Genomic DNA, 13,144 nt, shown 5'->3' with positions numbered 1-13,144 from the left:
ATACATCATGTTTCAAAGTAATGGCCATCACTAGCCACTACTTTTTCCCATCTTTCTGGTAGTATGTGGATACCGCGTCGGAAAAACGTTTCATCTTTTGAGGCCAATCATCGATACAATTTTTGGTATCTTCTTATGATGTGAAGTGCTGCTCAGACCATGCGTCATCGATCAGAACAAGTGATAGTCGGAAGGAGCAATGTCTGAGGAATACGGCGGGTGAGATAGAACTTCCCATTTGAGTGTTTCTAAGTAGGTTTTGACCGGCGCACAACATGTGGTCGAGCATTATCAGGAGAATAATATGCAGAAGAATAATTTTGTCATGCCTGGAATAATAGTGGGCGCGTTTTTCCTTGAGTGCTCGGTTCAATTGTGTTCGGTAGAGAGCCCCAGTAATGGTCTCGTTCGGTTTGAGCAACTCACCAATACACAATACCAAGCTGATCCCACCAAATACACAACATGAGTTTTTTTCCATGAATATTCGGCTTGGCTATCGATGTTGAAATATGGCCAGGTGATCCTCATGATTTCCTCTTCTTTGAGTTATCGTAGTATCCATTTTTCATCACCAGTGACTATACGATGCAAAAAACCCTTTCATTTATGCCTGGCAAGCAGCATTTCACATGTGAAAAATCAGTGTTCAACGTTTCTCGGTTCATATGGAACCCAATTCCTTTGCTTTTGAATCATTCCCAATGATTTCAAACGATATGAAATTGTTTGTTGAGTCACTCCTAATGTAAGTGCAAGTTCTTTTTACGTTTGGCACGAATCTTCATCCAATAATGCTTCCAATTCCGCGTCTTCGTACACTTTCGGCCTTCCGCTACGTTCTTTGTCTTCGACGTCAAATTTACCGTTAAACTTTTGAAACCACTCACGATAACTTCTCTCACTTAAGGCAGCATCACCATATGCTTCTACAAGCAATCTATGCTGCTTCAGCTGCAGATTTCTTCAAATTAAAGAAGTAAATCAAAAGTTCCCACAAATGACGCTTATTCGGCTCAAAACTCGACATTTTCGTACAAAAAAAATATATGATGCTGATTCAAAATCGCTAATATTTCAAGGTTATGATGTTGCCGGATGTCCAATTTTACGATATGTCGTTTTATATCAAACAATTTTAACTTAGTTTATTAGTGGCGCCATCTTTTGCAAACGGCGAAAATTTATTTGTACTCCCAATATATTTTTTATATATGCTATTAATCTGAAAATAAAAGTGTAAAAATCCAAAAATTTTTTAAATTATCTTTTAAGATATTTTAATAATAAAATTTAAAAGATATGTCATTATTTAAGCAGTCGATCATTATTCTCACGTACTTGTCCGGAAAAAAATATTATATGGACATATTTTATATATAATTTTATATAATTATATTCATATTAGGTGTAGTAAAAAGAAATCCATTATTTTTGCATGAAATTGAATGAAAAAATGATGGATTTCTTTTTACTACACCTAATATAATTATATTGGGAGTACAAATTAGTTCGTTTCCCTAAAAATGGTTCCAGCTGTTGTGAATGGTTTATAGTGACAGCTTTTGGCGGTTTCAGAGAGGTTAAACATCTGCTAATAATATTCAGTTTACATCGTTTTGAGTTTGAAAAACCTTGATTTTTACTGTGTTTGAAAAGTCGAATTTTGTGTTAATCAAGCAGCATTTGTGGGAGGTTTTGATTTTCTGCTTTAATTGGAAGAAAAGTGCGGCTGAAGCTCATCGAATGCTTGTCGAAGTTTATGGTGACACTGCTCCAACTGATAAATCATCTAGGGAATTCGACATTCAAGGATGGAACTTTCAGCGTTGAAGACAAGCCTCGCTCTGGACAGCCAAAAAAATTCGCAGACAAAGAATTAGAGGCATTACTCGAAGAAGATCAGAGGCATTACTCAGAGAAGATCAAACACAGAGGAGCTTACAAAATCATTGGGGATAACTCAACAAGCCGTTTCTGTACGATTGAGAGCCATGGGAATGAAAAACAAAAAAATTAAGTGCCATTTGAAATCGAGAGACGTTGAAAGGCGATTTTTCACTTGTGAACAGCTGATTCAAAGATAACAGAGAAAAAATTTTTTGCATCAGATTGTGATTGGAGATGAGAAGTGGATATTCTACGATAATCCCAAGAAAAAAAAATACTGTGCTAAGCCCAGTCAATCGTTGCCATCGATATCAACACCACGGCCGAATATTCATGGTTCGAAGATCATGCTCTGTATCTGATGGGACCAAAAGAGTCTTGTTTACTATGAGCTGCTGAAACCTGGCGATTCCATTACGGGCGATCGGTATCGGCTACAATTAATTCGTTTGAGCCATGCATTGCGAAAAAAACGACCGAAATATAAGCAAAAACATGATAAAGTTATTCTTCTTCATGACAACACTCGGCCTCATGTCGCTAAAGTCGTAAAAAAATATTTGGAAATGCTCAAATAGGATGTTTTACCGCCGTATTCTCCTTTATTGCTCCTTCTGATTACTGGTTCCGAAGGATGCAGTACGATTTGGTAAGTCACCGGTTCATTTTTTTCGCAGAAATCGAAAATTGGCTCCAAAATTGAATCGCCTTCAAAGACGAGTCATTTTTTCGAGAGAGATGGAATTCGAAAATTGCCTGAGAGATGGGAAAAAGTAGTAGGCAGCGATGGACAATACTTTAATTGATCTGTTCATTCATTTTGTTTTGAAATAAATGCACAAAAAATGGACCAAACTAATTTGTACTCCCAATATATTAAATATTTTTTTCGAATAATAATAAAATACTATTTTATTTTTGAAATTATTATTTATGTTTCGGTAAAAAATATTTCATGTATAAATATGTACAAATTATATTCATACATGTATATTCATAGTATATGTCCATATATACATATAATATAGTATATACATATAGCTTTCTTTCTTTCATAAAATTATTTTTAGTGTAATAGAAATAATAATGTGAAAACATTAAAAATTAAAAGAATATTTTTCATATTATTTATTTTTAAAAAATTAAGTTTAGAGAAATGTAAAAGAATTGCTCATATATAGAATATTCCTAGGCCAAACTTAAAATATGAATTCAGAATTTCAAAACAAACAAAAATTTTCCTTTGGATGTTTGCTCAAATGCTTTGTTCAAGAAATATTTACTTCTGAAGTTATTATACAGGTCTGAAAATAATCGTCAAATATTTCATAGACAGATAGAGCGGACTAAACTGAGTCGAACAGTCCTCTACCATTTTGTAAATTTCTCCAATAGTTAATAACGAAATATTAATCCTTTAGATAGCCAAATACTACTGCGAAGTGTATACCGATTGCTTGGCGCGCGAGCCGTGGGGAGCGGAAAGCGATAGCCTGGCAAGCGCGCCGTCTGAACTATGGAGGCGGTGTGCGCGGCGCGGGGCGCTTGCCAGTCAATCCCCAACTCCCAAGGCCTGCGCGCAAAGCGATTGGTAGGCATATATACTTCGCAATAATAGATCGGGCGAGCGCGCATATTCGACTATCTTTAAGGATTAATATCTTATTAACTATTGGGGGAAATTTACAAAATGGTAGAGGACTTTTCGACTCAGTTTAATCCGCTTTACCTGCTTATGAAATATTTGGCGATTATTTCCAGACACCCCTGTATATACAAAATTAGGAATGAATAATGTCAAAATAATCTATCCTCTCAATCTATCCTCTTTATTGCTTTACAATAATCAAAATTTAATTATTAAATGTTTTGTTCAAAATGATGACCTCCAGCAGAAACAGCATTACATTATCGATAAGAAAACGAGTAGCTGATTGATAGATACGTCTGTAATTTATTCGCACGCTTGAACAATTTTTAAAAACCAGTCGCATGATTAGGATGAAATTCCTAACGCAGAACCAGATCTTCAAGTACTTGTTGATAGATTTTGATCGAAATGCAATGGCTGTTCTTCTTTCATTTTGCATTTTGGTGTCAGAACTCCATCAATCCGAGGAACTATATTAAATGACTCAGTTACTTTTAGTCAGTTACCTTTAGTTGAAATTAAAAAGAATACTGATTTATCCGGCAATCTTTTGTTCGGAAATCGCGCGGCATATTTTCAACGAGCAGCGTTAGCATTTCGTCACAAAACCTGTAGAAATATCGGCATATTTACTGTTAGAATATGTACGATGATTATAAGTTTCTCCAAAAACATTTAACGAATTAATAGCTGCGAACTATGAGCTACAACTACAAACTTTGTGAACAAAATTCTATTAATGACGTCCGAACTTCAAAACAAAAACAAGAAATGTTTCAATTATTTATTCCTACATTTCTATATATTGTATAACTTCAGAAGTTTCTCTTGAAATATCTCTTGAACAAAGCGTTTGCGAGTATATATCCAAAGAAAAATTTATACAAAAATTTTTGAAATTCTGAATTCATATTTTAAGTTTGGCAGTTTAATCCAGGAACACACTGTATAATTATACCTTATAACCGTGCTCGCAAGCGGCACAACTTTGTTGCGTGTTCTTTTTCCTACTTAAGGGAATTTTTATATAAGATAAACGTGACAACTCGATAGTCAGATAGATTCCACACATATCATACAGAGCTCATACAGAGCTTCTCGCAACCAATTGGGCGCCAGGCATGAGAGAGAACTATTCTTTTGATAATGTTCGTCTACGCTAAATTAATTGCTCACAATTAATTCGCAGTAGCAACAGAGGTGGCTCGGAGAGGTGAGGAAATTGTCGGAGGACGAGAGAGATAGGCGGCAAGAACCACACACAAATTAATAATGAAATAGAATAATAATAATAGATAATTGTATTTAACGAAATATAATCGATTTATAATCAGAAGCTTCACTCCCGGATCTGATATGAGCTACTTCCGCGGGCGACAACGACGGTTTTCTAATGCCGGTTTAACGATCGTACGTTATATCAAAGGATTTTAATTTTACGAACCATTACCTTCAGAGGTGATTAAGGCAACCAAGTATTCGCGGAATTCGGTGACGGTTATAAGAGTGCGTATTTTTGACAAAGTGTGTTAGTGTTACCCGAGAGGGTAAATTTGAATCTAGACGATAATCCAAGCACACAATAAATTATTATAATCGACTCAACATGACACAAAAGATACAGAACAAAATGGAAAGACTTGATTGTGGCAAGAAAGGCGAGCGCATCTCGACAACGAATAATTCTTCTAACAACAATGTTTGGGAGGCACGTGTCTGCGATTTCGCATATTCAGACGACCATTAAACCGCTTTTCGTCACGCGAGTTTTTCACGTACGATCCACCCGAAGCTACGAACTCGGATTCGCAGCTTTACAGCGGCGACGACGTTCGTCATCCTTGGATATAAGATTCTCAGTTACTCCGCGACAGCTTTCGACAGCGGTAGTCTCTAATCTTCTCGTTGTTGACAGAGGAAGACGCACATCTTTTTACAATTGTTTTAGCGAACAGAACGAATAAGCCGGAGCTCCTCGCGGATTCACGCAGATCGTTCGGCCCTCTCCCCTCTCATTGGAGTCATGTCACGCGCCGACTGGCTCTTATCAATCATGCCGCCAGCGTGTGCCGCACAGATGCTCGCAAGCCGCGAATCCTTGCGTCTTAGAGCGCGCAATACAATTTTTCATGAGCTCCTTCATCGCCTGAAGCCCTTAAATTTCTCGGGCTGGCGTGGAATGTTCTGACAGTTTCTCCATTGGCTCCATGTCGAAAATATATCAGCCTCCAACTGACGTTTGCACCGTTCCTCTGATGACCGAGAGTTCTCGCTTTCTGTTGTACTCTGTAAGGAATGTGCGATGTAACAAGTTCACGGCGGCAGTGGATTATAAAATAAAGATATAAAATTTTACGATCTGTGTGTCCGGACTTTCGAGGCGGTCTTCCCGCATTGCGTCGCACCTTTTTTCTTCTTGGCGTTGTGATCTTCCCTCTTTTAATAATGAGTTTCAGCAAACGAGAATGGATTAAAATGGATTGAAATTTTTTTCTATTCGAATGCGTATATTTTAAATAATGAATACTTTTTTTGGATGTAATTGGATTCTATTGAATTCAATTGGATGCAATTGAATTGAAAAACTGCATTTCCTATTGAAAATTTTGAATTGAACAGTATTCACAATGTATATGTTGTGCACAGAAAAAGCTAATATTATTTTTAGATTGAAAGGTATAGAGATATGCTCTATGCAATTCCTATAAATGAATAAAAATGCATTCAGGATTGAAAAGCATTCATTTTAACATTTGTGAATCAATATTTCTGAAAATCTGTATCTATTTCAATTCATTTCAATCCATTCTTGTTTGCTCGGATGAGACGACAAAGTTACAGTATTAAAAGTGCAGCTACTGAACATGATCTGTGGGCGATTCTAAGTCTAAGTGCAAGACTGATTAATACAGAATAAAGTTATACGAAAAAGAAATTAAACAAAAACAAATAAGTGAATAGCGCACGTTCACATATGAATTCGCATGCGCGCTCTCCCTCCGAACCGAGAGGACCCAGGATTCCTCTACCGACGACTCTCGACAGTGACAGACAAAAATTGTCACGTCACAACCTATATGAAATTACATATAATTATGAACAATTTTTTTACATTTATCTAAACTTGATTTTTTCTACGAGCAGTGAGAAAATTATTCCTTTAATTATTTTTTATGTTTTTACATCATTATTATTTTTATTACACTAAAAAGTAATTTTACAAAAGAAAGAGAAGACGTACAAACGTGCATAGATATTTAATAAATAATTATGTTTATGAATATTTATACGTATTTATATATATTTATACATATTCATGCATAAAAAATTTTTTATCAGGTATATTATATGTATTTTATAGACGTATAAATAATGTAAAACTTAATGTTGTATCGATTGCACATTAATATCTGATTAATAAAATTTCTTTTTATATGTATTATGTAAAGATTGCATGATGGACATCACCAAACAAAAACAATTAATACATAAAAGCAATTCAAAGGTATTTAAAATTTTTTAAAATTCTAAATATACTTATAATCAATGCAAATCATATTAACCTCAATAGATAAATTTATTTAAATAATTTATTTAAATAAAATTTTTATCTGTCCAAAAAAAATTACACTATATGTGAAGAAAATTTTTTGTGAAAAATGTAACTGGATCTTCATATGAAATCTTCCTTATGCATTTTTATTTTTTTAATGTGTTAAATCATTTGCAAATGTTATAATAATTTTAAACTAAGGGGAAAATATTAAAAATTACAATTAAAGATCACATTTTAACGAAATTGTACAACTTTTAATGTAATTTTCAACATTCCTATCAGTTTGAAATAACCATTTTCAAATGATTTAACGCATCAAAAAATACAAAAAAACATGCATCATAAGAAAAGTAGGCCAAAATCTAGTAATTTTATTGTCCTCCTTTGTCACTCTTGAAGTAATAGTATTTTCAAAACGCTCAATTTTCAGTCCTTTCGAGTGAAATTTCACTCCACGAGATTTAGAGAATACTTATATGTACACACACACATTATACACACACACACACATGCGCGCGCGCGCAGAGCAGATTAAACTGAACCGAAAAGTTCTCTACTATTTTGCAATTTTCACAATGATTACACAAATGATCTATACAAATTTGAAAATGTAAAATAGTTGTAATCTTTCCATTTGGAAATATAAAATACAAAATGAATTTTAGACACCCATTTAAAATAGAAAATAGAAAATAGATATTTTTTAATAGTTTTTCCAAATTGTGTTTTAAAACTATTTTAAAAACGGTTTTAAAAACGTTTTTTAAATATTCTTATCTTTATTTTTCATGTTCAGCTTATATTTATATTTTAATTCTTATTTTTTAATATCCTTATTTTTAATATTCTTTACTATAACTTTTTATATAATATATCTTATATTTTATATATAATATATATAAATTTTTATAAAATACATTTTTCAATATAATATATATAAACAAAAGATTTATACAGGGTGTAACTGAAATAACGCTCCCTAATTATACAGCTATGTCTAATAAAAAACTAAGTTGAAAGGTCCATTTTGCAATTTTCACAATAGTTAACGAGACATTAATTTCTAAATATTGCCGAATAAATGGATAAAATCAGTGTATAAGACAATTTTGAGATATTTTCCTGTGCTCTTTGTAAAATATTTTGAAGATTTTTCTTAAAGAAGTCTTAAAGATATTCTAAAACTCTTATACGTCAATTTTAGACATTTTGCTCATTGCTAAACAAAAAAAATATTGCGAATATTACAAAATGATAGAGAGACTTTTCGTCTCAGCTTTTTATTAGGAATAGCACTATATAATTTATGGACGTCTATTATGATTTATTTCAGTTATAATACGCGCGCTCGCTCAGCCTACTACTGTGAAGTGTATATGCCTACCGATCGCTTGGCGCGCGGGAGTTGGGGATTGGCTAGCAAGCGCCGTGCACACCGCCGCAAGCCTCCGTAACTCGGACGGCGAGTCTATCCCCGCTCCCCACAGCCCGCGCGTCAAGCGATCGGTAGACGTATATATTTCCCAGTAATATTCGGCTATTTTTAAGGATTAATATCGTTAACTATTAGGGAAACTTACAAAATGGTACAGAACTTTTCGATTCAGTTTAGTCCGCTCTACTTGCCCATGAAATATTTGACGATTATTTTCAGACACCCTATATATAGAATGTTTCCTCTAACTTGATCATTTAAAATATTTCCGTTATTTTTGATAATACGGGAAAATATTAGGTGTACAACTTTGCTTCCGCTGTTTTCCTATAGATGGCTTTAGCGGTAAGTGGTGGTCGAAATAAATAGATCATAGACGTCATACAATAAACTTGGACATCTGTCAACATAACCCCATAGAAACATTAGTCGATTTGTGTCTGCATCATAAAGTTATTCTCGATTGAAAATGTCAGTTTACGAGCCAAATTCTCGTCATTTGCGGGAGGTTTTAATTTTTTGCTTCAATATGAAGAAATCTGCGGCTGAGGCTCATCGAATGCTCTCAAATACTTATGATGAGGCCGCTATTAGTGAAAGAACGTGTCGTGAGTGGTTTCAACGCTTCAAGAACGGTGATTTTGACGTCCAAGGTCATGCTCTGTATTTGGTGGCACCAGCTCGGCGTAGTGTATTATGAACTGTTAAACAATCACAGGCGATCGGTATCGAACGCAATTGATGCGTTTGAGCCGAGCATTGAAAGATAAACGGCCACAATACAACGAGAGACACGATAATGTGATTTTGCAGCATGACAATGCTCGACCCATATTGCGAAAGTGGTCAAGACATACTTAGAAACGTTGAAATGGAAAGTCCTACCCCACCCTGTATTCTCCAGACATTGCTCCCTCTGACTATCACTTGTTTCGATCAATGGCACACGGCCTGGCTGACCAGCACTTTCGGTCTTATGAAGAAGTAAAAAATTGGATCGATTCGTGGATAGCCTCAAAAGATGACCAGTTTTTTCGACGCGGGATTCGTACGCTACCCGAAAGATGGGAGAAAGTAGTGGCCAGCGATGGACAATACTTTAAATCATAAATGTATAACCAGTTTTTTACAATAAAGCCTCGAATTTCGGAAAAAAAACGGCGGAAGCAAAGTTGTACACCTAATACTATTGGGAAAAGTTGTTTGATTGAAAGGGACACATATTATGATGAGCACAAAATTTTTCTCAAGGTCATAGTTTTTGAGATTTCAAGATCGCGATTTTTTGGAACCATACCATATTTTCATTAATGTAGTTTATAATATCATATTTATTTTTAATTAATTATTTTTAATATAATATCATATTTTCATTAATGTAATTCATAAAATATATAATATATTTAATATAATAAAATATATTTAATATAATATCATATTTTCATTAATGTAATTCATAAAAAAAACAAATTTAATCATATATGATATGTTGTTCTTTAGATGATCTTAGACATAAAAAAAAATCATATTTATATGGGAAAAAGAAGAGTTAACATATTCAAGTTTTCAATGAAGATATTTATTTACTTTAGTTCAAAAAATGTTCAAAATGATTGCCATTAATTTCCATATATTTTCGAATAAATAAATGATTGTTTCGCATTTTCAATGATTGTTTCGCGTTTTCAATGATTCTGATTGATGTCGATACATGCACGTCGAATTCTTTCTTGCATGTTTTCCGATGTTATGGGAATATCACAATAAATTCAACTTTTTAAATATCCTTATAGAAAAAAGTTAAGTAGCGTAAAGTCTGGTGACCGAGTCGGCCAATAAATTCGTCCACCATGTCTAATTGGGAAACATTCTGTTAAGCATATTGCGTGCGATAAGTACGTTATGTACTGGACAACTATCCTATTGTAACTACATTGTAATACAGTGGCTCAATGGAACTTCGTCTAATAATATTTGTAGCTTATCTCTTAAAAAATTTGCATATTTTTGTCCATTTAAATTTCCTCCCAAAATAATAGCGCGATTTTCAATAATACCACACCAGACATTTACATTCCATAAGTTGATGTTATCAAAGCCAATGTTGATTGTCAACGACTCAATAATGTATATTGTATATATTTAATTTTTTGAGTTGTGTTGATTTGTAAAAAATGATTCGTCTGTAAACAACGCTTAATCAAAGAATTGTTAATCAATTCTAACTGGGCCATTCGTAGAATCTTTGCCTATTTTCAAAATTGTCATCACCAAGAGATTGATGTAAGCATATGATAAGGATGAAAATTATGGTGTTTCAACATTTTTCAAACACTTTTAATAGATAAATCACATTGAGAAGCGATTTGTCGACAACTAATATATTAGCTGTACAAAACAAAGGTTTTCACTTCTTCGCCACATTTTGTCTTCTGACAATTTCTTTCAGCTTGCTGGACACTTCCTGATTCCAAAATGACTTAACCATCTATCAAATGAACATCTGAATGGATAGTAATGATCAGGATATTTATTTATTTTATAGTTGTCGACAAATCGCTTCTCAGTGTGATTTATCTACTAAAAGTGTTTGGAAAATGTTGAAACGCCATAATTTTCATCCTTATCGCATATACTTTTTTCCAGGGTTGATAAGTAATTTTTTTTTTTAATTAAATTAAGTTAAAGTTAATAATCTTGAAAATTTAACTTAATTAAAATATAAGTTAATCCATAATAAAATTAATTGAATTAAAAGTTAAATTAATAAAAAAAATAATTAAAAAGTTAAAAATCAAATTTAATTCGAACGAACAACTAAAAAAAAATTTTTTTTACAGTTTATTTATTTAATCTGGTTATTTTTGTTCACACGTAATGATTATAAAATTACTAAATTAATATAAAATTACTTACTATTAATATAAATTATATATCATTAGTCTGTCGCATTGTATCTAAGGATTGACTTAAAAAGAAATCAAATTAAAAAGCTAATTGTTACTGATAAAATATAACTAAATTAAAAAGTTAAGAGTCTAAAATGTAACTAAGTTAAGTTAAAATTAATTAACTTTTTAACTTTTTATTAACTTTTATCTTTTTAACTTAGGACTACCCAATCCTTTTTTCTATAGAGACATTTTTTTCTGTAGAGATACTTTTTTCTATAGAGATACATAAAAAATCGAATTTATTGTGATCCCACAACACCGGAAAACAAGAAAGAATTTGACATGCATCGACATCAATCAGAATCACTCGGAAATCACTGAAAATATGAAACAATCATTTATTTATCGCATTCGAAAATGTATGAAAGTTAATGGCAATCATTTCGAACATCTTCTAAATTAAAGTAAATAAATCATTGAAAACACTTAAGTATGTTAACTTTTCTTTTTTTCATATAAATATGATTTTTTTTATGTTCAAGATCATTTGAAGGACAACATATATGATTGAATTTTTTTATGAACTACATTATTACATTAATGTGTTATTTTATTTTAAAAAATCGCGATACCTTGAAATCTCAAAAACTATGATCTTGAGAAAAATTTTTTACTCATCATAATATGTGTCTCTTCCAATTGAACAACTTTTCCTTGTATTTTCCCATATCCAAAATAATGGAGATATTTCAAATCAAATAAAGATTGATCAAGTTAGAGGAAATATTCTGTATATACAAAATGTCTAGAATTTAAACGTCAAAACTTCGGAAGCGTGTAGGGACAAATTAAGAAAAAAAGTTTTGTAGATATATGCAGTTTTGCTTCGTTTTGGAAAAAAACGTAAAAAAGACAAAATGTAGTTTATTTTTGTACCTTCTTATTACTTATTCACATTGTATTTATTCATTCGCTTAATACAGATATTGTTCAAAATGTTAGTCTGTTGCAGCAATGCAAGCATTGCATCTAGTACGAACAACTCGTGTTGCAGCTAAACACTGATCTGGCGATATTTGCAGTTTTGATTCGATATCTCAATTGTTCTTTCGAATTAATTGACGATGAATAACTTCTTGCTTCAGGATCCCCACAGAAGTCCAATGGTGTCAGATCAGGTGATCGGAGTGATCAAGATATTATTCCTCCATGTCCAATCCATTGTTGTGGAAAATGTCTAGCCAAGCTCGAGTTCTGTCAGTAGTAATGAGCTTGAATTCATTGAGTTGAAATTTCAATCCACATTTCAATCCGTTGCTGTAGGTGGATGTCTTTTAAATCAAAGAAGTCAATTTTCAAAAAGTATATCTGGCTGCATTTAATCTGTCAGATAAAAAAATGGTTCTAGGCAAACACAAACAAAAAAGATTTCACCGAAAACGAAATTATTGTTTTCATGTACGATTTTAGCGACGATAATACTTTTAGAAGCAGAGAACGAAGCAATTATGTTTTGTTTTTTTTGATTTTTTTCAAAACGAAGTAAAAACGAGCATGTCTTTTTAGGACTTTTTTTTTAGTTATCGATCCCGTATACGTTCCCGAAGTTTTGATATTTAAATTTTAGACATCCTATGTATATATGTATATATATATATATATATATATATATATATATATATAGAGAGAGAGAGAGAGAGAGAGAGAGAGAGAGAGAG

General features: G+C 32.7%; 1 protein-coding gene across 1 annotated transcript in view; it reads left to right on the top strand.

The window, feature by feature from the left end:
* LOC105625802 overlaps positions 1 to 13,144 on the top strand; it is a gene marked incomplete at its 5' end in the record, with an annotated part of 33,260 nt that overhangs the window by 9,360 nt on the left and 10,756 nt on the right. The window contains 1 exon segment of the mRNA XM_012207116.1: positions 8,431 to 8,609. Coding sequence (XP_012062506.1) covers positions 8,431 to 8,609 — 179 coding nt within the window.

The sequence above is a fragment of the Atta cephalotes genome (genome assembly GCF_000143395.1).
Source record: "Atta cephalotes unplaced genomic scaffold scaffold00003, whole genome shotgun sequence".
In the NCBI taxonomy this organism is placed as follows: domain Eukaryota; kingdom Metazoa; phylum Arthropoda; class Insecta; order Hymenoptera; family Formicidae; genus Atta; species Atta cephalotes.
This window is presented reverse-complemented; position numbering and strand designations above follow the sequence as displayed.